Below are 23,602 nucleotides of genomic sequence, written 5' to 3' on the forward strand. Positions count from 1 at the left end.
TCGAACGAACTGTAAACACTGTGTGTGATGTAAAGAGAGCGGTTAAAAGCTATGTAATTTGATTTCTCTTTTATGTAAAATTTTACAATTTACTTATAATATATAGGTATACTGTATACATAAATATTACATACATTATTTCTGCAATTGTTCACAAACAAAACACATAACTCAATTGAACATGTGATGTCGAACGTGAACTGAATCACCAAACCGGAGTGGAATCGCGTTAGAGCAAACGAGTTCGCGTTTTTTAAATATCGTTCCAATTCATAAATCGTTCGATCAAATTCGTTGTCAAAACAGCGTTATAGCAGAACTCACTGTAACCTGGTTTTCCAAAATTTCTCAGAGTGGAAGAGCTAGCCAGTGTAGTGTGAGAAGAGGAGGGAGTTGAGTCCATTATTTGAATGGACATTAGCTTGGCGACTGTATTTCTATTTCTTAAGTATTAATTGTGTAAAATGTATCATAAAATTAAGATAAGTTATTTTTACTAGAACATAGGTATTGTGGTTGGAAAAAGTGGAGTTTGGGGTCAGCTATTCCTCTATTTCATTTAATCCCAAATGTTATGTTATTCACTTTACGCGTTTCTCACTTTCCGCGGTACCCTGGAGGTTACATTAACCGCGTAAAGTGAGGGTTGACTGTACTGTAAATGACTTTAGTGCAACGCTGGAGTGCACATGTACTAATTTGATTATGGTACTAAAATTGTTAGATTCCAAAGTTTTTATAAATGTTTTAATAAATGTTTTAATAGATATTTTTAATACAGAGAACAATAGATCTTAACCTGCATCATGTTTAAATGTTTGTATAAATAACCTGTGTTATTAATTGTAGTGACTTCTAACATTTTAATAAATTCAGAGAACAACTTTGACTTTTTATGAGTAATAGCTCATAACCTGCATCATTAATAATTGTCTTTATAAATAAAACGCAATGTTTTAAATGTTGGTGAAATTACCAGGAGTGAAAGTGACTGGGAGATAAATTACCAGGAGTCAAATTACCGGGAATCAAATTACCGGCCACCATATACGGTGTGTCCTCCGAAAGCGTGAATTTGTAACTCTTGAGGAGGGGCGGAGTATCTTCTCAGCTGGCAAAAAACACACTATAGGAACCTGCTACATGGCAACAGACCAGGCAACTGTAACTAAACACTTTACCATGATACTCTCCTTCCACAACAATACTGTACCACCATAAATATCTACAATAGACCCTTGTCAATAAGTGAGGAGTTACTCCCAAGGGGTGTGTGTAAAAATTAAATATAAAATATGCATATACTGTATACAAACTACAGCTCCTCCCCGACTTACAACTTACTCGATTTCATTTAATTAATTCCAGACTCAAATCTGCCTCAGTCGACTCAAAATTTTGTCAAATTATGTATTTTCGAGTCCCAACGCCAGTGATTGCTGTGTACTGACAAATTTTGTTTGTAATTCACTTTAAAATGGCTGGCAAGCTTAAAAGTGAGTTTTGTGGTGCTGAGAAGAAAAGAGACACCCATTTTAGATTTTCTATGTATTATTTAGCATTTTGACTTGTTTACCTGGATTTGGGTCCCTAACCCCTGGCCGAAGGAGCTGTACTGTAAGGGGATAAATAGGTTAGTTCTCAGGCACATCAATGGCCAGAATTACTAATGCAATTTTACCTCATGACTGGAAACTTAGGTTATAAAATTAGTTCAGAGAGAGAGAGAGAGAGAGGAGGAGAGAGAGAGGGAGAGAGAGAGAGAGAGAGAGAGGGAGAGAGAGAGAGAGAGAGAGAGAGAGAGAGAGAGAGAGAGAGAGAGAGAGAGAGAGAGAGAGAGAGAGAGAGAGAGGAGAGAGAGAGAGAGAGAGAGAGAGAGAGAGAGAGAGAGAGAGAGAGGAGAGAGAGAGAGAGAGAGAGAGAGAGAGAGAGAGAGAGAGAGAGAGAGAGAGAGAGAGAGAGAGAGAGAGAGAGAGAGAGAGAGAGAGAGAGAGAGAGAGAGAGAGAGAGAGAGAGAGAGAGAGAGAGAGAGAGAGAGAGAGAGAGAGAGAGAGAGAGAGAGAGAGAGAGAGAGAGAGAGAGAGAGAGAGAGAGAGAGAGAGAGAGAGAGAGAGAGAGAGAGAGAGAGAGAGAGAGAGAGAGAGAGAGAGAGAGAGAGAGAGAGAGAGAGAGAGAGAGAGAGAGAGAGAGAGAGAGAGAGAGAGAGAGAGAGAGAGAGAGAGAGAGAGAGAGAGAGAGAGAGAGAGAGAGAGAGAGAGAGAGAGAGAGAGAGAGAGAGAGAGAGAGAGAGAGAGAGAGAGAGAGAGAGAGAGAGAGAGAGAGAGAGAGAGAGAGAGAGAGAGAGAGAGAGAGAGAGAGAGAGAGAGAGAGAGAGAGAGAGAGAGAGAGAGAGAGAGAGAGAGAGAGAGAGAGAGAGAGAGAGAGAGAGAGAGAGAGAGAGAGAGAGAGAGAGAGAGAGAGAGAGAGAGAGAGAGAGAGAGAGAGAGAGAGAGAGAGAGAGAGAGAGAGAGAGAGAGAGAGAGAGAGAGAGAGGGAGAGAGAGAGAGAGAGAGAGAGAGAGAGAGAGAGAGAGAGAGAGAGAGAGAGAGAGAGAGAGAGAGAGAGAGAGAGAGAGAGAGAGAGAGAGAGAGAGAGAGAGAGAGAGAGAGAGAGAGAGAGAGAGAGAGAGAGAGAGAGAGAGAGAGAGAGAGAGAGAGAGAGAGAGAGAGAGAGAGAGAGAGAGAGAGAGAGAGAGAGAGAGAGAGAGAGAGAGAGAGAGAGAGAGAGAGAGAGAGAGAGAGAGAGAGAGAGAGAGAGAGAGAGAGAGAGAGAGAGAGAGAGAGAGAGAGAGAGAGAGAGAGAGAGAGAGAGAGAGAGAGAGGAGAGAGAGAGAGAGAGAGAGAGAGAGAGAGAGAGAGAGAGAGAGATGAGAGTAGAGAGAGAGAGAGAGAGAGAGAGAGAGAGAGAGAGAGAGAGAGAGAGAGAGAGAGAGAGAGAGAGAGAGAGAGAGAGAGAGAGAGAGAGAGAGAGAGAGAGAGAGAGAGAGAGAGAGAGAGAGAGAGAGAGAGAGAGAGAGAGAGAGAGAGAGAGAGAGAGAGAGAGAGAGAGAGAGAGAGAGAGAGAGAGAGAGAGAGAGAGAGAGAGAGAGAGAGAGAGAGAGAGAGAGAGAGAGAGAGAGAACTGGCACCTAAATTTTAGCTGACTCAACCACCTCTCTGTGAGGGGACCTGACACAAATGAAGACCAAGGAGATCAATGAAGGTTTACTGTACAGTATCTGATTTACTCATCATTTCATACAAGCCTTCAGCATCACATCCCCAAACATCAGTTAATACAACACTCCAGTCCTTCACGTATAGTAATACAGTATACTATTACTACTACAATAAGAACTCTTACCGTAATATCTGCCACACACAGGATCATGGTTTTCTGAGGAATATCATCATGTTCTGTTATTTTTCTTAGTATGGGGCGCACTGCATCGTCAATTTCTCGATCATATCGATACTTCAGTCTATCAACAACATTACCCAGAGTCAAAGCTTGACTGAAAGTAAGTTAGAATAAGGGTTGTATTACACACGTCATATTTATAAAACTACTATATACATTTACAAACAGTGTAGACTGTGAGAGACCTAATTTAAGAATAGGATGTCATAAACATTGAATAATAATACTTATATATATTATTAAAGAGTGTGTTGCCTTATATATTATTAAAGAGTGTGTTGCCTTACATATTATTAAAGAGTGTGTTGCCTTACATATTATTAAAGAGTGTGTTGCCTTATATATTATTAAAGAGTGTGTTGCCTTACATATTATTAAAGAGTGTGTTGCCTTATATATTATTAAAGAGTGTGTTGCCTTATATATTATTAAAGAGTGTGTTGCCTTACATATTATATTAAAGAATGTGTTGCCATACATATTATTAAAGAGTGTGTTGCCTTACATATTATTAAAGAGTGTGTTGCCTTACATATTATTAAAGAGTGTGTTGCCTTACATATTATCTTAAAGAATGTGTTGCCTTATATATTATATTAAAGAGTGTGTTGCCTTACATATTATTAAAGAGTGTGTTGCCTTACATATTATAAAAGAGTGTGTTGCCTTATATATTATATTAAAGAATGTGTTGCCTTACATATTATTAAAGAGTGAGTTGCCTTACATATTATAAAAGAGTGTGTTGCCTTACATATTATTAAAGAGTGTGTTGCCTTATATATTATATTAAAGAATGTGTTGCCTTACATATTATTAAAGAGTGTGTTGCCTTATATATTATTAAAGAGTGTGTTGCCTTATATATTATATTAAAGAATGTGTTGCCATACATATTATTAAAGAGTGTGTTGCCTTACATATTATTAAAGAGTGTGTTGCCTTACATATTATTAAAGAGTGTGTTGCCTTATATATTATATTAAAGAATGTGTTGCCTTACATATTATTAAAGAGTGTGTTGCCTTATATATTATTAAAGAGTGTGTTGCCTTACATATTATTAAAGAGTGTGTTGCCTTACATATTATTAAAGAGTGTGTTGCCTTATACAGTCAACCCCTGCTTTACGCGGTCCCACATTCCGCGTTTCCACGTTTACGCGGTACCCTGCCGAAACCGGAATGCTCACATTCCGCGGTGCGTGTACCCCTTTACGCGGAGAGCGGCGCGAGCAGGGTGCGCACAAGGTCGCCCAGTCATCAAAACATTACCGAGTTCTTCACCCGCCACCCACCACAGCCGGCCCAAGTCAGTGATAGTGATAATTATAGTGAGGATATGGACTTATATGAACTTTGAAGGGGTTTGACAAAGAGGCCCTGCAAGCCTCTGTGGTGGATAATGATACAATTGATACAAGTGATACAGGTGAGGGCCAATAATCTGCCCTCTGCCTCGGAACCAACCTCCCATCCCCGTGTGCCCAGCCATCTTTTCTACTAACGTAAGTGTTAAAAAACCTAATATTATTGATATTTCTCTTAATTATTAATTGTGTGTGCATACCATCATAAAATTAAGATGTTATTTTTACTACAACGTACGTATTGTGTCGGAAAAAGTGGAGTTCGGGGGTCGGCCCAGTCTCTATTTCAATTAATCCCATATGTTCTGTTATTTCATTTACGTGTTTCTCGTTTTATGCGGTACTCCGCGGGTTCAATTGACCGTGTAAATGAAGACCCAACTGAAGTCATTTTCAAAACATTAAATACCTATTTTATGTACAAATACTGTACTATAAAAAAATTTCAGAACTAGTGTTGGACATCGAGATTTGCTTTGAATGAATCTTTTTGAGATTGTTTTTAATGAAACCAAAAAAATAACAAGAATATAAGAATTTGTAAGAAATCATGTGTAATAATTAAGAGTAGAGCTGTAGTGGCACCCACATCTTGTTAACACATCAATTATCATATTCAAACTAACACTTCCTTGCCTCTTCTGTACATGCCAACATTTGTATTGTACTGTATACTTGTTCACTATTTTAAGTTTCTGTGTTCATATATCATATCCTGTCATTATTATTATTATTATTTTTTTATGGGGAATAGCCCACCCAGGCACAGGTGATAGACCCACAACGGGCCCTAGGGGGCACAAGAATATGAGTGAAAATAAATTAAAAATAGAAAAACAAGAAGTTCTGAGTAAAAAAAATAAAAGTTCTGAATAAAAAATTGAAGAGAGAATGTTCTGGGGGTCCCATACCCAACTGAGTACAATACAATGCAGTATCTTCATAGTGATCAGCTGAAGACAAACTTAAGTTTCCTGCACATGCCACTGAATGGTGCCACAGCCCTCTAAATCTTTGCTCTGCCAACAGCTACTCGTGATACACATTACTCAGTGATAATTCAGTCATGATATCATGTGGAAATTTGTTATTCCTCTCCATAACTTACAACCACTGGTCAGCTCTCTAGCCAGTCAGACCTTCACTATAAGACCATTAAATATGTTTTCAGTGTTTCATGTCTTTGAGAAGCATTAAATATTTTCAGTGTGTTTCACTAAATGTGTTTTATAGGTTTAGTATCAAATATACAGTCGATCAGCTGACAAAAACTGGCCAGCAGCATCTACATAGTTCAAGTACAATTCATGACACCCCAAGTTCTATTGTGCCATCAGTAACTAAGTTGAACAACAACAGTCATGGTGAGTTTAATTTGTTAAAGAGTGTTCTGAAATAATAGAATTAAGAGATGAAGTGAGGAAAAGGGGTGTCAATGAATTTTGGGTCCGTGGTACCGTACTATATATTTTCCATTGAAATACATAGAATGATATAAAAAATATATATATTGCACGACAATTCACAATCCCACTCATGAGTTATATTGGGGTTCTAGCGGCTGTATCTGTAAATAAACATCCTACCAGATGCCCATATGACTCTTGAAGACTAATGAGAGGAGCATAGCTTGCTGAACCACCTACAATAGCATATTTATACACTATTTACCTATAAGCATATATAATCTGAAAATTCCAAATAAGGAAACCCAAAACCAAAGGATCCAAAATTAAACCCAGCTATCTTATTCAAGTCTTGGATTCTTCATTAGGCAACAAAAATGTTCTCTTCTCACCAATTAAGCAAACGTCTTTCTTGGGCTGCAAGTTTCCACACAATCCATCGGTAGTGGTTAGTCACCCAGCCTGAAGGAACAAGTCCAGGATGAACACCCGGCATTGCCAAGAAACCTTGTTCCATTTCCTTCACACCGATACAATTATCAGCACCAGGAACTACACAAAATCCATCTTCACAATTTACACTTCCACATCTGAAAAATACACAGAACACATCATGCACTGTTGACCTCAAAATTAAGTTTTCTTCTTAATTATTCAAAGAAGTTTGACAGATATGTAGGACTGATGTGTGATTGATTGATGAATTGATGAATTGATTGATTGTGTTAATTACATCCCTGGCGATACAACAGCTTAGGTCATCTGTCGCCAAATTAAAATAAAGGCTTAAAACACTAAATTCAAATAATGCAAAGTAAAAAACATAAGTAACAAATAACATAAACATTTGTAAAAAAAAATAAAAAATAAAATTTTTAATGTAAATAAATAAGACTTGAAGCTTGTTTAGAAGGCCGGTCTCCTCCACGAAGGAGAGGAACACCCCTCCCAGACTACCCACTCCCCCCTACAGCATTGGGTGAGGTGCTTACTACAAAGATCTCTGAGACTGGGGCATTCCACCAAGAGGAATCGAACAGTCAATGGGACCAGGCAGTTATCACATTGGGGAGGGGGCGCCCTCTCCGTTAAAAAACCAGAGTCAGCCATGTGTGGCCAATGACTGATGTGTGAAATTCCATTTATCAGTCGAGATGAGAAAAAAGATTAGCATGTTCTACCACCACTAAGCACCCTGTGACAGAGCTTCATTATTTTGTGGCAGAACATACTATACAGGCAGTTCCCGGCTTATGTACGTCCGACTTATGGACATCTGTCGATACGAATAAAGTTAAACTTTAAATTTACAATACTTAATACAGTATTACCCCGCTTTACACGGTTTCACTTTCCGCGATTTCTCATTTACGCGGTACCTTCCCAGAAATGAACTTTCACTTTCCGCGGTGCATCTACTCATATACGCGGGTGAAGCATAATTTTTTTATTTAGCTCATAAAATTCATACAAATTACCCGGCCAGAATATAATTTACATTGCTGGAATTCTTACAATATGAATATAAACATCATGGATTTTGCATTAGGCATACAAATTTTAGATCTAATGTAATACAGTCGACCCTCGTTAATTCGGACCCCTTTAATCCGGATTTCGGATAATTTGGACAAAATCTGAACTTTTTTTTTTTTTTTTTTAAGATTTGTAGGAATATTACCTACGCGGACCTTAAGCTAAAATGCTGGTCCACCCACTGCTGGAATAAAACACCAGCATCTTTTTGGTCAAATGTAACATCTCCACCACTAGTGTGGGGGGGGGATGCAACTTTTAGCTTCAGACAAGAAAAATATTTACCATTTACTGCCAGTAAACAATGGAAACGTAAAATTTGTACCAATTAGTAATGAAAAGTTGTGCAGTTCCTTCAGCAAATGAAGCTCACCAACTTACAATAGGCTAAATTACCTTACAACGTGTTTTCAGTAGTCTATGTTGAAGTTCTTAGCACAGGCTAACTTATCATATCATATACGGTATCACAGTTCTCATTGATCTACAAAAATACCGGTAATAAAAACCTTTTTGATATTTCACACTTAATATAATACCCGGTAATGTACTTCAACCTCCTATTGTTTACAACGACACATGACGCACCACCAGCTGTTGAGTATCAGCTACACGGTACACGTGTTTTTCGAATCGTTTTCAGTTAAAAAACTGTTACATCACATGTATATTTTACCTTAACTGTGCCTGAATGAATATATTCTCGGAAATAAATAGTAGTTTTGCTGAAACGTGATGTATTTTAATGTAAAATAGGATAAAATACATGACGAAAACAAAAGACTTTACCTAACCTTCCGATGTTCTAGAGAAGTTACTCATTTTTTTTAATAGTTTTTGTTAAAATATTGTTATATTACAATGGTATTCTATTCATACTGTGCTTGATATAATGCATTCACGGAAATGTAATATTTTTGCTGAAATGACGTACGTATTACAGTGGAAAGTGGGATAAAATCGTGACGAAAACAATGACTTTCGCTTTCTTTCGTTCAAAAGATGTTACCGTAATCGCTTTTCGATTGGGTTTCAGTTAAAAAACTGTTGTATTACAATAATATTCTATCCTAATTGACTTGAATAAATACTACGATACCATATTTCTGAATATTTTCATTAAAATTCATCCAAATCATTTTCCTTGTCATCGTCTGCGGCACCAAACAGCTTCTCTCAGTCCTCTCCTTGAACAGGGCTAGAGGGTACGTGTTTTTCGAATCGTTTTCAGTTAAAAAACTGTTACATCACACGTATATTTTACCTAAACTGCGCCTGAATGAATATATTCTCGGAAATAAATAGTAGTTTTGCTGAAACGTGATGTATTTCAATGTAAAATAGGATAAAATACATGACGGAAACAAAAGACTTTACCTAAGCTTCAGATGTTCTTGAGATCTTATTCGTTTTTTTAATAGTTTTTGGTTAAAATATTGTTATATTACAATGGTATTCTATTCATACTGTGCTCGATATAATGCATTCACGGAAATGTAATATTTTTGCTGAAATTACGTACGTATTACAGTGAAAAGTGGGATAAAATCGTGACGAAAACAATGACTTTGAAATATAATGCAATATTAACCCCTAAATCGGTTAATTCGGACAATCGGCTAAAACAGACACCCTTCCCCCCCTATTAGTCCGAATTAACGAGGGTCGACTGTAATTTGGATTACACAAAGCAAATATTTTATCGTTTGTGCAAAATATATGAAGTTTACATTCAAAATATTCCCTGACCTGCAAGGAATCCAGAAATGTCAATTATATTATCCTCACTTTAGTCTGAGGTATTATTTACTACTATACAGTTTTACCCCGCCTAACGCGGTTTCACTTAACGCGTTTTCGCATATACGCGGTGCCTTGCCAAAGCTGAACTTTCACTTAACGCGGATTTTTTCCACAAAATCCACATATACGCGGTGAGTGTCCGAGACGCTATTTTTAGATTTGCCCCACCCGCCACCCTGCCTGACTGCCTGTTTTAGCTCATAAAATTCATACAAATTACCAGGCCAGAATATAATTTACATTGCTGGAATTCTTATAATTTGGTGATCATTTTGAATATAAACATCATATATTTTGCTTTAAACTTACAATTTTTAGATAAAAATTTTTCTCTAGGTAACTATGGTATCTTTTGTGCAAAATATATGACATTTATATTCAAAATATTCCTGGTCTTACAAGGAATCCAGCAATGTCAATTATATTATCCTAACTTTAGTTTGAGGTATTATTTATTAAAATTTAGTGGTTATCCCACACATCTCCTTGGGACGGTTGGTGGGGGGTGGGGGGAGGGAGGGACCGACCGACCATCTGTTACCCTGTGAAGAATTATTATTTTTTTTTATTAACTGAAGATATTTGTTTTAGCTCATAAAATTCATACAAATTACCCGGTCAGAATATAATTTACATTGCTGGAATTCTTATAATTTGGTGATCATTTTGAATATAAACATCATAGATTTTGCTTTAAACTTACAATTTTTAAATAAAAATTTTTCTCTAGGTAACTATGGTATCTTTTGTGCAAAATATATGACATTTATATTCAAAATATTCCTGGTCTTACAAGGAATCCAGCAATGTCAATTATATTATCCTAACTTTAATCTGAGGTATTATTTAATACTAAATATTAAAAACTCTGGAAGGGAGGATTGGTGGGGGGTGGGGGGGAGGGTTGGGACTGACCGCGCGGTTGGAAGAGGGGGGGAGGCAAGGTGGGGTACTTTGATTGACAGATAGTGTCGTGAAGATTATTTTTTTTTTATTAACTGAAGATATTTGTTTTAGCTCATAAAATTCATACAAATTACCCGGTCAGAATATAATTTACATTGCTGGAATTCTTATAATTTGGTGATCATTTTGAATATAAACATCATATATTTTGCTTTAAACTTACAATTTTTAGATAAAATTTTTTCTCTAGGTAACTATGTTATCTTTTGTGCAAAATATATGACATTTATATTCAAAATATTCCTGGTCTTACAAGGAATCCAGCAATGTCAATTATATTTTCCTAACTTTAGTTTGAGGTTATCCCACACATCTCCTTGGGACGGTTGGTGGGGGGTGGGGGGGGGAGGGAGGGACCGACCGACCATCTGTTAGCCGGCTGTGTAGTGTGAGAGGGGGAGGGAGTTGAGTCCATTATTTGAATGGACATTAACTTGGCGACTGTATTTCTCTATTTCTCTTAAGTATTAATTGTGTGCATGTACCATCATAAAATTAAGATGTTATTTTTACTACAACATAGTTATGTGCCTTCAAAAAGTGGAGTTTGGGGGTCGGGCCGGTTTCTATTGGAATTAATCCCATATATTCTGTTGTTCACTTAACGCGGATTTCACTTAACGCGGGACCCTCTGGGTTCAATTGACCGCGTTAAGTGGGGTACAACTGTACGTTAAAATCTAGAGTTTTCACCCAAACATTTCTCAGAGAGGTAGGAGCTAGTGAGCTGGGAAGAGGGGGGGGGATTTGAGTCCATTATTTGAATGGACATTAACCTGGCGACTGTATTTCTCTTAAATATTAATTGTGTGAGCATACCATCATAAAATTTAGATGTTATTTTTACTACAACATAGGTATTGTGTCGGAAAAAGTGGAATTTGGGGGTCGGGCCAGTCTCTATTGGAATTAATCCCATATGTTCTGTTGTTCACTTTACGCGGTTTTCACTTTCCGCGGTACCCTGTGGGTTCAATTGACCGCGTAAATCGGGGTACTACTGTATATATTTTATTTCCCTTATAACTAATCTTTTACTTTAATTTACTGTATTTTGTCAGTCTATTTCTTCCTTTCTCTTAAATTAAGTGATTTTTTATGTATATAAGGAGTTCGACTACGATATAAAGTGAACCCTCACTTTACGCGGTCAATTGAACCCACGGAGGCCCGCGTAAAGTGAACAACATAACATATGGGATTAATTGAAATAGAGACCAGGCCGACCCCCAAACTCCACTTTTTCCCGACACAATACCTATGTTCAAATAAAAATAACATCTTAATTTTATGATGGTACGCACACACAATTAATATTTAAGAGAAATAGCGAAATACAGACGCCAAGATAATGTCCATTCAAATAATGGACTCAACTCCCATCTTATCACACTCGCTGGCTCCTCCCTCTCTGAGAAATGTTTGGGGGAAAACACTAGATTTTAAGGTACAGTAATAAATAATACCTCAAACTAAAGTTAGGATAATATAATTGAATTGCTGGATTCCTTGCAAGACCAGGAATATTTTGAATATACATGTCATATATTTTGCACAAAAGATAACGTATTTGCTCTGAGTAAACAAAATACTTACATTAGATCTAAAATTTGTATGTCTAATGCAAAATCTATGCTGTTTATATTCAAAATGATCATCAAATTGTAAGAATTCCAGCAATGTATATTATATTCTGGCCGGGTAATTTGTATGAATTTTATGAGCCCAAAAAAATATCTTCAATAAATAAAAAAAATATACTTCACCCAAACACAATCTGTCTATCAAAATACCCCACCTCCGGCTCCCCCCTTCTTCCCACCATCGCTGGGTCCCCACCTCCCCTCCCTACCAGAAAAATGTTTGGGAGAAAACAGCATATTTACATTTTTAGTAATAAATAATACCTCAGACTAAAGTTAGGATAATATAATTGACATTGCTGGATTCCTTGCAAGACCAGGAATATTTTGAATACACACGTCATATATTTTGCACAAAAGATAACATATTTGCTCTGAGTAAACAAAATACTTACATTAGATCTAAATTTGTATGTCTAATGCAAAATCTATGATGTTTATATTCAAAATGATCATCAAACTGTAAGAATTCCAGCAATGTAAATTATATTCTGGCCGGGTAATTTGTATGAATTTTATGAGCTAAAACAAATATCTTCAATAAATAAAAAAAATATACTTACCCAAACACAATCTGTCTATCAAAATACCCCACCTCCGGCTCCCCCCCTCTTCCCACGTGCTCCCTGGGTCCCTCCCTAGCCCTCACCTCCACCTTCCTTCCCTACCAGAGAAATGTTTGGGATAAAACAGTATATTTACATTTTTAGTAATAAATAATACCTCAGACTAAAGTTAGGATAATATAATTGACATTGCTGGATTCCTTGCAAGAACAGTAATATTTTGAATACACACGTCATATATTTTGCACAAAAGATAACATATTTGCTGTGAGTAAACAAAATACTTGCATTACATCTAAAATTTGTATGTCTAATGCAAAGTCTATGATGTTTATATTCAAAATGATCATCAAATTGTAAGAATTCCAGCAATGTAAATTATATTCTGGCCGGGTAATTTGTATGAATTTCATGAACTAAATAAAAAAATTATACTTCACCCGCGTATATGAGTTGATGCACCGCGTAAAGTGGGAATTCCGGTTCTGGCAGGGTACCGTGTAAATGTAGAAACACGTAAAAAAAAACTGCGTAAAGAGGGGTACTACTGTACAGCAATACCCCGATGTACGCGGTTCCCGTTCACGCGTTTCCACGTTTACGCGGTACCCCGCCAGAACCGGAATTCCCACTTTACGGAGTGCATCTACTCATATACGCGGAGAGCGGCTGGCGGCCCTGCCGCGCCGCCACTTTTGGATTCAAACCTCCAGCCATCCCGCCATGCTTGGGCAAGCGGCGCGAGTAGGTTGCGCAGTGGATCCCTCTGTTGCGTTATCGCTGACGTCATATGAAGTATTGGACTGTGATTGGGCCAGGCATCCTTACCTCCCTCCGCCGCTAGCTGTGATTGGTTTAATATAATATGACGTGCCTTCCCGCTGGCGAGTAGAAGGCGCTTGACCTAGCCGCGTCAGTTACATCCCTCCCGGCCACACCGTGTATACAGGTATCTATTGTTCCGTAAGAATGGCTGCTGCCAGACCACCACCACCACAGAAAAACCTTGCATTACCTGGACCCAGCCGTCCTAAGCCAAAGAAGATACAACGTGCCATAAGTTACGAGGTGAAGTACAGTATAATACAAGAGTTAGAAAAAGGAACAAGACAGGTTGATCTCGCGTGCCAGCATGGTGTTAACGATTCTACGATCCGGACGATCAAGAAGGATGCAGCCAAGATAAAAGAACACATGAACATCATAAAGTCTGCAGGTGCTTCAATGATCAAGTATTGCCAGAACAAGGTGCTTCTCAAGACAGAAAATTTAAATGTGTGTTACTTGATTCATCAGGCAAGACGGAACATGGCTGTCGACACTCGGTCAGTTGAGGAGTACGCACGTTAACTGTATGCAGCAGTGTCACATAAGATGGGAATTGCAGAGACCAAACCCTTCAATGCTTCCTCTGGGTGGCTGCACAAGTTTAAGAAGAGGAACAAGATCACCAACATTAACATTGGTGGTGAAGAAGCGAGTGCTGACCGTGTTGATGCTAGGGATTTTCCTCCGTTCTTACGTGAGATTATGGAGGAAGGACAGTACACTGACAACCAGGTGTTCAACATGGATGAATCCGGTCTGTTTTGGAAAAAGCTACCTTCCAAGACCGTCGTTGTCCACTCTTTAGCAAGTGTCGGGGCCGGAAGTTGCAGAAGGAGCACATCACCATCCTGTTTACCACCAATGCCTCCGGTTCCTGTAAACTCAAGTTATCGGTGATCCACACAGCCTGGAAGCCACACGCCTACAAGAACATGGACATGACCAAGCTAAATGTCCACTGGCTGACCGCACGTAAGGCGTGGATGTTCTCTGCTCTGTCCCTCTCCTGGTTTGATGACTGTTTAGTTCCCGACGTGAAGAAATTCTGTGAGCAACAAAATGTTCCATTCAAGATTTTGTTGCTCCTTGACAACGCACCAGGACACTCGCCCCTACTGTTGGATCGTCACCCCAACGTAAAAGTAGTCTTCCCCCCCTCCCAACACTACGTCAATAATCCAGCCCATGGACCAAGAATTAATCTGCAATGTGAAAGCTGCATACTCTGCAAAGAAGTTTAAGCTCCTGAACGACTGGACCAACACCAAGGATGAGTTGCGTAACCTGGGTGACACCGATAGCAAGAGCGACGAGGACGAGGAACACTTTTGGAGGAAATTTAACGTCAAGACAGCTGTGGACTTCTTGGTGGAGGCATGGGATCAGCTGTCTGTAGCAATGGTTTGTCACGCATGGAGACATGTGTTGCAAGGTATCCCAGGTGGGAGGCAGAGTCAACCTGTGACTGGTGAGGTTCAGTCTGTTGCAGTAGCAGTGGACCTTGCCAGAGAAGCTGCGCGGAGTGTTACAGCTGCAGGCTTCTCCAAGACCAACAACGAAAGCATTCTGGAGGTGATCAGGGATCCTGAGGTGACTGCCGACGAGATGTTAGAAGACGATCACATCAGTGAAGAGGCAGGCGGTGCGTCATCCCGAGAAGAACACAAGTTAACGCATGGTAATGTTAGGGGTGCCATCGAGTGTGCAGAGAAACTGAAGCTCCTCCTTTTGAGTCGACCCTAACGATAACCGGTATGAAGTCTTCACTACCCAGCTGTTGCAGGCTATGGAGCCGTACATCAAGGTGTATCACGACAACATCAACACAAGCCATCAACAAAGAATTACCGACTTCTTCGCCCGCAACCCACCACAGCCAGCCCAAGCCAGTGATAGTGACAGTGATGGTGACTGAGGGATTTGTCAGGGAGGCCCTGACAAATGTGGAGGACAGTGATGGTGACTCACCTGAGGGCCAGTAGTCTGCCCTCTGCCTCGGAACCAGCCGCCATTCCCGTACGCCGACCCATCTCTTCTACTAACGTAAGTGTTAAACCTAACCTTGATTTTTCCTAACATAACCTAACCTTAGGTAATTGTTAAACCTTAATTTTTAAAACATAACCTACCTAAAGTAAGTGTTAAACCTTGATTTTTTCTAACCTAACCTAACCTGACGTAAGTGTTAAACCTTGATTTTTCTTTCACCTGGTTCAGTAAATTATTCTCTTATTGATATTTCTCTTCTATATTATGTGTGTGTGCATACAATCATAAAGTTAGGATGTTATTTTTACTACAACGTACGTATCCCATGTGTTCTGTTGTTCCATTTACGCGTTTCTCGTTTTACGCGGGCCACCGCGGATTCAATTGACCGCGTAAATCGGGGTATTACTGTAGTGGGATTTTAAACATTCTTCTGTAAGTACAGTAAGCACATTGGGTATATGGTTCAACTTAAGTACATTTTCAACTTCAGAATATCTATAGAAACGGAACTCATACGTAACCCGGGGACTGCTTTAACCTACAAACAGTTTTCTCACTGAACCGGTGGGGATTCAAGACACGAGATGAACTCTAGCAAGGTACACAGGTCTTGAATCACCACAACCATAAGGGTTTACACTTAAACTCTTCAGCTCCATCTTGGTCATTCACCTTATTCCCTCTTGTATAAAATAAAATTTCACACATCAAACCTTCATTTACAATGTGTGGGTCTTCAACTCGTCTCCTAAACAAGGAACACATCTAACAAAGTAATAAATGAGGGTTGACCTGAAGTATTGTACTCCTTCAGAAAATATACAGTCGACCCTCGTTAATTCGGACCCCTTTAATCCGGATTTCGGATAATTCGGAGGAAATCTGAACTGTCCGTATCAAATTTCTAGTTCTGGGATTGTCCCAGTTGCAATTTCAAATTCTGTGTCACTTCTAAGGATTAATGAAGTCTCTGGTGCACTCTAAGATTAAGAGAAAATGGACGACTCAGGCGTCCTGAAGTGAGAGAAAACGGACTCCTATGACGGGGCACTCATATAAAGAGACATGGCTACATGTTTTGTGGACTACCCACTGTACAGTATCCTTTTCATCACTTTGTAATAAACCTAGTCATGCCTGTGTGTGTTTCTGATAATTACCATAACATTATATCTTTAGTGGGACTGAATGAAAGCGGTTGTACGAACACAAGGACTCACACATGCCACTCAGAGTGACAGACTTGACAAGTTTTACCAACCATAAAGACAGTTGAAGCTTTAAACATCACTCACAATGGATCTTGAATATTCCAAATGTAATCAGATATACCTAAGTTGCCTCAACAATTGCAACCCCAGTTGCAATATCAAATTCTGTGTCACTTCTAAGAAATAATGAAGTCTCTGGTGCACTCTAAGATTGAGAGAAAACGGACGACTCAGGCGTCCTGAAGTGGTGGGCAAAAATGTAATAGTAATAATAATTTTAATAATAATAATTATCCATAGTAAATAAAATTTTTAATTAAAATACTGTACACCAAAATAAAATAATAATGATAAAAATAATAATAGTAATAATAAAATATAAAAATAAAAATAATAATAACAATAATAATAATAATAATAATAATAATGTAATAAAATAATAATAATAAAGAAATACAAGAATAAAAAAAAGATTGAAAGTGAGAAATGCGACCTAGACCCATGAATTATTATTACAGTATAATTATTATTACGTGTTATTATTATTATTATTATATTCCCAGGCCCCGATGTAGGTCAGTGATCTATGCCCGGTGGTCTTATAGGAAAGAAAAAAAAAAAAAAAAAAAAAAAAATTCTGAAAACCGAAACATTCCGAAATGCCTCTGGCCTCAAGGATTTCGGATAAGGGATTGTCAACCTGTATCTTATAAGAATTCCAGTAATGTGAATTATATTCTCCCCGGTCAGTTCAGTGACATTTTATAAGAGAAAAACTATATAGTGTGTTATAGTGACCCCTGTTGTAAGCTGGTCTACTGAAAGCTCTCACACGAACGCATCTTGAGTAAACAACCTTCTGGTACAGCTTATCCTTTTATTTTCAAGTCATGTTACAAATCACATACATTATTGTATTTTTCTCTATTAATGAAGACGTTATATTAATCATGTTGAACCATAAACCATAAGAGGCCAATCATATGAGAATATAATACTGAATCAATAAATAAATAAACCTGACAAATGTGGCAACACCTGATCAGCCCCAATCTGCTTACAGTCTTAGTTCTCAGTAGGCCTATTGCAAATCTGATTAGACCACTGTACAGTATTCAGTAAGTGTTGTTCATTTCATAAGATTTTTTTTATCTAATCTTCCCCATATTTTATTTATTTATTTTTTTAAGTACAGTATATTTGGTGAACAGAGCATCTCAGTCCGAAAAAAGCGAATTCTGATTTATTGAAGTCCGATTTATCGAGGTTTTACTGTACAGTATACCATATAACTCTGCCTACAAGGCGACGGGGTGCATAAAACGACCCCCAAAATTTCCATTTAAAAATTAACTTTTGAGCTCTATTCGCAGTATAAGACCGGTACCCCAAATGTGACACTTAACCATTGGGAGCTTACTGACCCAGTAGTCCTTTACCAACCATCCCATTGACCAGTGCTGTTTACACATCCTTGGTTTTTTTAAAATAAGGCCAATTCACTTCAAGTAATGGCATCAAATGTTACCGGTTGGTGTAGTGTAAACACTAGTGACTCACTTAAGTGTCTTATTTAACTGGAACTAATGTCGGTGTCGAGTAAAATTTTTCCATTTACTTGCAATGGATTTACCGATTTATTTGTTTATTTATTTATTTATAACATACTGTAATATATTAAACACACTGCAAGTATTTTCTTTAATTTATAAGCTTGCTTCATGAGAGACAATCGGTGGTGGGACTGTTCCGACTGCTTACACCAGCTACAGTATTCTAATTCATAAGTGTTTCATTAGGATTTGAGTGAAAAAGATTACTGTACATACTTACTACATACACTTATTACACAAATATATATATATATATATATATTATCAAGATTTATCTTATCCATATTTTCATTATATATTTACATGAAATATATATATATATATATTAGTACCCCACTTTAACGGTCAATAAAACTCAGAGGGTACCGTGTTAAGTGAAAAACCGTTAAGTGAACAACAGAACATATGGGATTAATTCCAATAGAAACCGGCCCGACCCCCAAACTCCACTTTTTGACGACACATAACTATGTTGTAGTAAAAATAACATCTTAATTTTATGATGGTACATGCACACAATTAATACTTAAGAGAAATAGAGAAATACAGTCGCCAAGTTAATGTCCATTCAAATAATGGACTCAACTCCCTCCCCCTCTTCTCACACTACACTGCTGGCTCTTCCCCCTCTGAGAAATTTTTGGGGGAAAACCACTAAATTTTAATAAATAATACCTCAAACTAAAGTTAGGATAATACAATTGACATTGCTGGATTCCTTGTAAGACCAGGAATATTTTGAATATAAATGTCATATATTTTGCACAAAAGATAACATATTTACTCAGAGAAAACATTTTATCTAAAATTTGTATGTCTAATGCAAAATATATGATGTTTATATTCAAAATGATCACCAAATTGTAAGAATTCCAGCAATGTAAATTATATTCTGGCAGGGTAATTTGTATGAATTTTATGAGCTAAAACAAATATCTTCAGTTAATAAAAAAAAAATAATATTCTTCACGACACTATCTGTCAATCAAAGTACCCCAACTTGCCTCCCTCCTCTTCCAACTGCCCGGTCAGTCCCAACCCTCCCCCCCACCCCCCACCAATCCTCCCTTCAAGAGATGTTGGATGAAAAACTAAATTTTAACATTTTGTATTAAATAATACCTCAGATTAAAGTTAGGATAATATAATTGACATTGCTGGATTCCTTGTAAGACCAGGAATATTTTAAATATAAATGTCATATATTTTGCACAAAAGAGAACATATTTACTCAGAGTAAACATTTTATCTAAAATTTGTATGTCTAATGCAAAATCTATGATGTTTATATTCAAAATGATCATCAAATTATAAGAATTCCAGCAATGTAAATTATATTCTGACCGGGTAATTTGTATGAATTTTATGAGCTAAAACAAATATCTTCAGTTAATAAAAAAAAAAAAATATTCTTCACAGGGTAACAGATGGTCGGTCGGTCCCTCCCTCCCCCCCACCCCCCACCAACCGTCCCAAGGAGATGTGTGGGAAAACCAGAATATTTAACTTTTTAGTAATAAATAATACCTCAAACTAAAGTTAGGATAATATAATTGACATTGCTGGATTCCTTGTAAGACCAGGAATATTTTGAATACAAATGTCATATATTTTGCACAAAAAATAACATATTTACTCAGAATAAACATTATATCTAAAATTTGTATGTCTAATGCAAAATCTATGATGTTTATATTCAAAATGATCATCATATTGTAAGAATTCCAGCAATGTAAATTATATTCTGGCGGGTAATTTGTATAGATTTTATAGTACTAAAACAGGCAGTCAGGCAGAATTGGTAGTGGGGCAAAATCTAAAAATAGCATCTCGAGCCGGACACTCACCGCGTATATGTGGAAAAAATCTGTGTTAAGTGAAAGTTCAGCTCTGGCAAGGCACCGCGTATATGCGAAAACGCGCTAAGTGAAACTGCGTTAGGCGGGGTAATACTGTGTATATATATATATACAGTGACCCCTCGTTTAACGAACACCTCGGTTAACGTAATTTCGATTAACGAACTGCCTTCCATAAGGATCTTCAATTCGGTTAACGAAAAAAAATTCGCTTAACGAACTTCTTACGAACCGACCTCAGCATGTTTTCGCTTGCACTGACAGGGCAACCAGCTTTAGTATCAGTCCGCCAATACATTAATCGGTTCTAGGGCTTAAATTCCTTACTATTTTTGTAAATATCAAGAAGTTTATACTATTCAATAATTTTAAAAGTTTAATATTCAATTTTTTAGTCATTTTAACAATTATTGAACAAAATTGAAGGTAAAGTGACTAGTTTAATGGGCGGCATCCAGCCTCTTAACACAGCAAACAGGCGTTAGTCTCTCTGTTTTCACTGGAGGTAACATCTTGCTTGAGACTCTCTTCAACTAAACGCTTTTTTTCTGTGTTTCCAAGCAAATTATTGGTCATTTTGAAATATATTTTATATATTGACAATATATAATGTAGTGCAGCGTTGATTTAAAGAAAATAATCTTGAATTAAACCAGAGAGCTAAAATTTTATGGGTGAAATGGCACCATGGGGTGACTTCTCTTCCACCCCAATACCTTCTCTTCTTCCTTCTCCTCCACCCCCATTCTAAATCCCATCATCATCATCATCATCCAGGAGCCTTCTACATCCACACCTCAAGTGAACTTTTCACCATTTTGTTGAATTTAGAAATTCGTGAGTGGAACCAATTACCCAAAAACCCATTGAAACAATGGTTTCGTTAACTAACTTCGCTAACTAACCACCTCTGGAACGGATTGAGTTCGTCGAAAATACTGTATATATATATATATATATATATATATATATATATATATATATATATATATATATATATATATATATATATATATATATATATATATATATATATATATATATATATATATATATATATATATATATATATATATATATATAATATATATATATATATATATATATATATATATATAACCAAATATACATATACATATATATATATATATTATATATAATATATATATATAAAATCAACCCAATCACCAGCAAAGGAATCAACCCCCACCTACTGGGTGTGACTAGGGAACGCTTTACCGCTAGGCCACAAGGACACTAAAAGCAGTTCTAGACTCTGTTATATTTCACACAAAGCCTGTTCATCGAGCTGATGGCCGCTGAACCTCATTGGGAAACTGCCCATGCCTCTTATGTGGTGTCAGTAGCATTTTACCTAATCCAGCTGGTATGAAATGCAATATATATTTCACAGCATCGGACTGAACTACATTACTTTGTAAGAACAGACACTCCATAATTATTTTAACAAAAGTTCTCGAGATGGCCGCGCCTCACAATTGCCTTCTTCCGTAGGTCAGTAGCATTTTCACGAATCCAGCTGGTACCGCCTTCATACCGGGTGGATCCGTAGAATGCTGCTGACACCACATAAGAGGCACGGCAGTTTCAATGAGGTTCACGGCGCCATCAGCTCGATGAACAGGCTTTGTGTGAAAATATAACAGAGTCTAGAACTGCTTTTAGTGTCCTTGTGGCCTAGCCGTAAGCTGCCTCCAGTCCCACCCAGTAGGTCGAGGGTTCAATTCCTTGCTGGTGAGGTCGCTTGATTATATGTTCAAAGTCCGCGGTTATATGGACTAAAAATGAAGTATATATATGTACCCTGCCATACCAGCTGATCTGCAAAATGCTACTGACACCACATAAGAGGAACGGGCAGTTTCCCAATGAGGTTCACGGCGCCATCAGCTCGATGAACAGGCTTTGTGTGAAATATAACAGAGTCTAGAACTGCTTTTAGTGTCCTTGTGGCCTAGCCGTAAGCTGCCTCTGTCACACCCAGTAGGTCAGGTTCTATCTCTGCTGGTGAGGTCAAGATTATATGTTCAAAGTCCAAGATATGGGACTAAAAATGAATATATATATATATATATATATATATATATATATATATATATATATATATATAGTATATATATATATATATATATATATATATATACATATATATATATATATATGTTGGCATATATATATATATATATATATATATATAGTTATATATATATATATATATATATATATACATATACAGTTGTATCTTACGCTGTCACTGGAACCCACAGGGTACCGCTAAGGAACAACAGAACATATGGGATTAATTCCAATAGAGACTGGCCCGACCCCCAAACTCTACTTTTTCCGACACAATACCTATGTTCTAGTAAAAATAACATCTTGATTTTATGATGGTACATGCACACAATTAATACTTAAGAGAAATACAGTTGCCAAGTTAATGTCCATTCAAATAATGGACTCAACTCCCTCCCCCTCTTCTCACACTACACTGCTGGCTCTTCCCTCTCTGAGAAATTTTGGGGGGAAAACCACTAGATTTTAATAAATAATACCTCAAACTAAAGTTAGGATAATATAACTGACATTGCTGGATTCCTTGTAAGACCAGGAATATTTTGAATATAAATGTCATATATTTTGCACAAAAGATAACATATTTACTCAGAGTAAACATTATATCTAAAATTTATATGTCTAATGCAAAATCTATGATGTTTATATTCAAAATGATCATCAAATTGTAAGAATTCCAGCAATGTAAATTATATTCTGGCCGGGTAATTTGTATGAATTTTATGAGCTAAAACAAATATCTTCAGTTAATAAAAAAAAAAAATATTCTTCACACCGTGCCAGATGGTTGGTCGGTCCCTCCCTCCCCCCGACCCCCTACCAACCCTCCCTACCAGATGTGTGGGAAAACCAGAATATTTACCTTTTTAGTAATAAATAATACCTCAAACTAAAGTTAGGATAATATAATTGACATTGCTGGATTCCTTGTAAGACCAGGAATATTTTGAATATAAATGTCATATATTTTGCACAAAAGATAACATATTTACTCAGAGTAAACATTATATCTAAAATTTGTATGTCTAATGCAAAATCTATGATGTTTATATTCAAAATGATCATCATATTGTAAGAATTCCAGCAATGTAAATTATATTCTGGCCGGGTAATTTGTATGAATTTTATGAGCTAAATAAAAAAAAAAATAAATATTATACTTCACCGCGTATATGAGTAGATGAACCGCGTTAAGTGAAAGTTCGGTTCTGGCGAGGCACCGCGTATATGAGAAATCGCGGTAAGTGAAACCGCGTAAAGCGGGGTAATACTGTA

General features: G+C 37.2%; 1 protein-coding gene across 1 annotated transcript in view; it reads right to left on the minus strand.

The window, feature by feature from the left end:
• Positions 1 to 23,602, minus strand: part of LOC121855480 — a 179,957-nt gene that overhangs the window by 117,348 nt on the left and 39,007 nt on the right. Inside the window, exons 4-5 of the mRNA XM_042350455.1 lie at positions 6,606 to 6,803; positions 3,382 to 3,532 (exon numbers count right to left, since the gene is read on the minus strand). Of these exons, the coding sequence (XP_042206389.1) occupies positions 3,382 to 3,532; positions 6,606 to 6,803 (349 nt within the window). The remainder of the gene's footprint in view (positions 1 to 3,381; positions 3,533 to 6,605; positions 6,804 to 23,602) is intronic.

The sequence above is a fragment of the Homarus americanus genome, unplaced genomic scaffold, assembly GCF_018991925.1.
Source record: "Homarus americanus isolate GMGI-L3 unplaced genomic scaffold, GMGI_Hamer_2.0 scaffold48406, whole genome shotgun sequence".
Classification (NCBI taxonomy): domain Eukaryota; kingdom Metazoa; phylum Arthropoda; class Malacostraca; order Decapoda; family Nephropidae; genus Homarus; species Homarus americanus.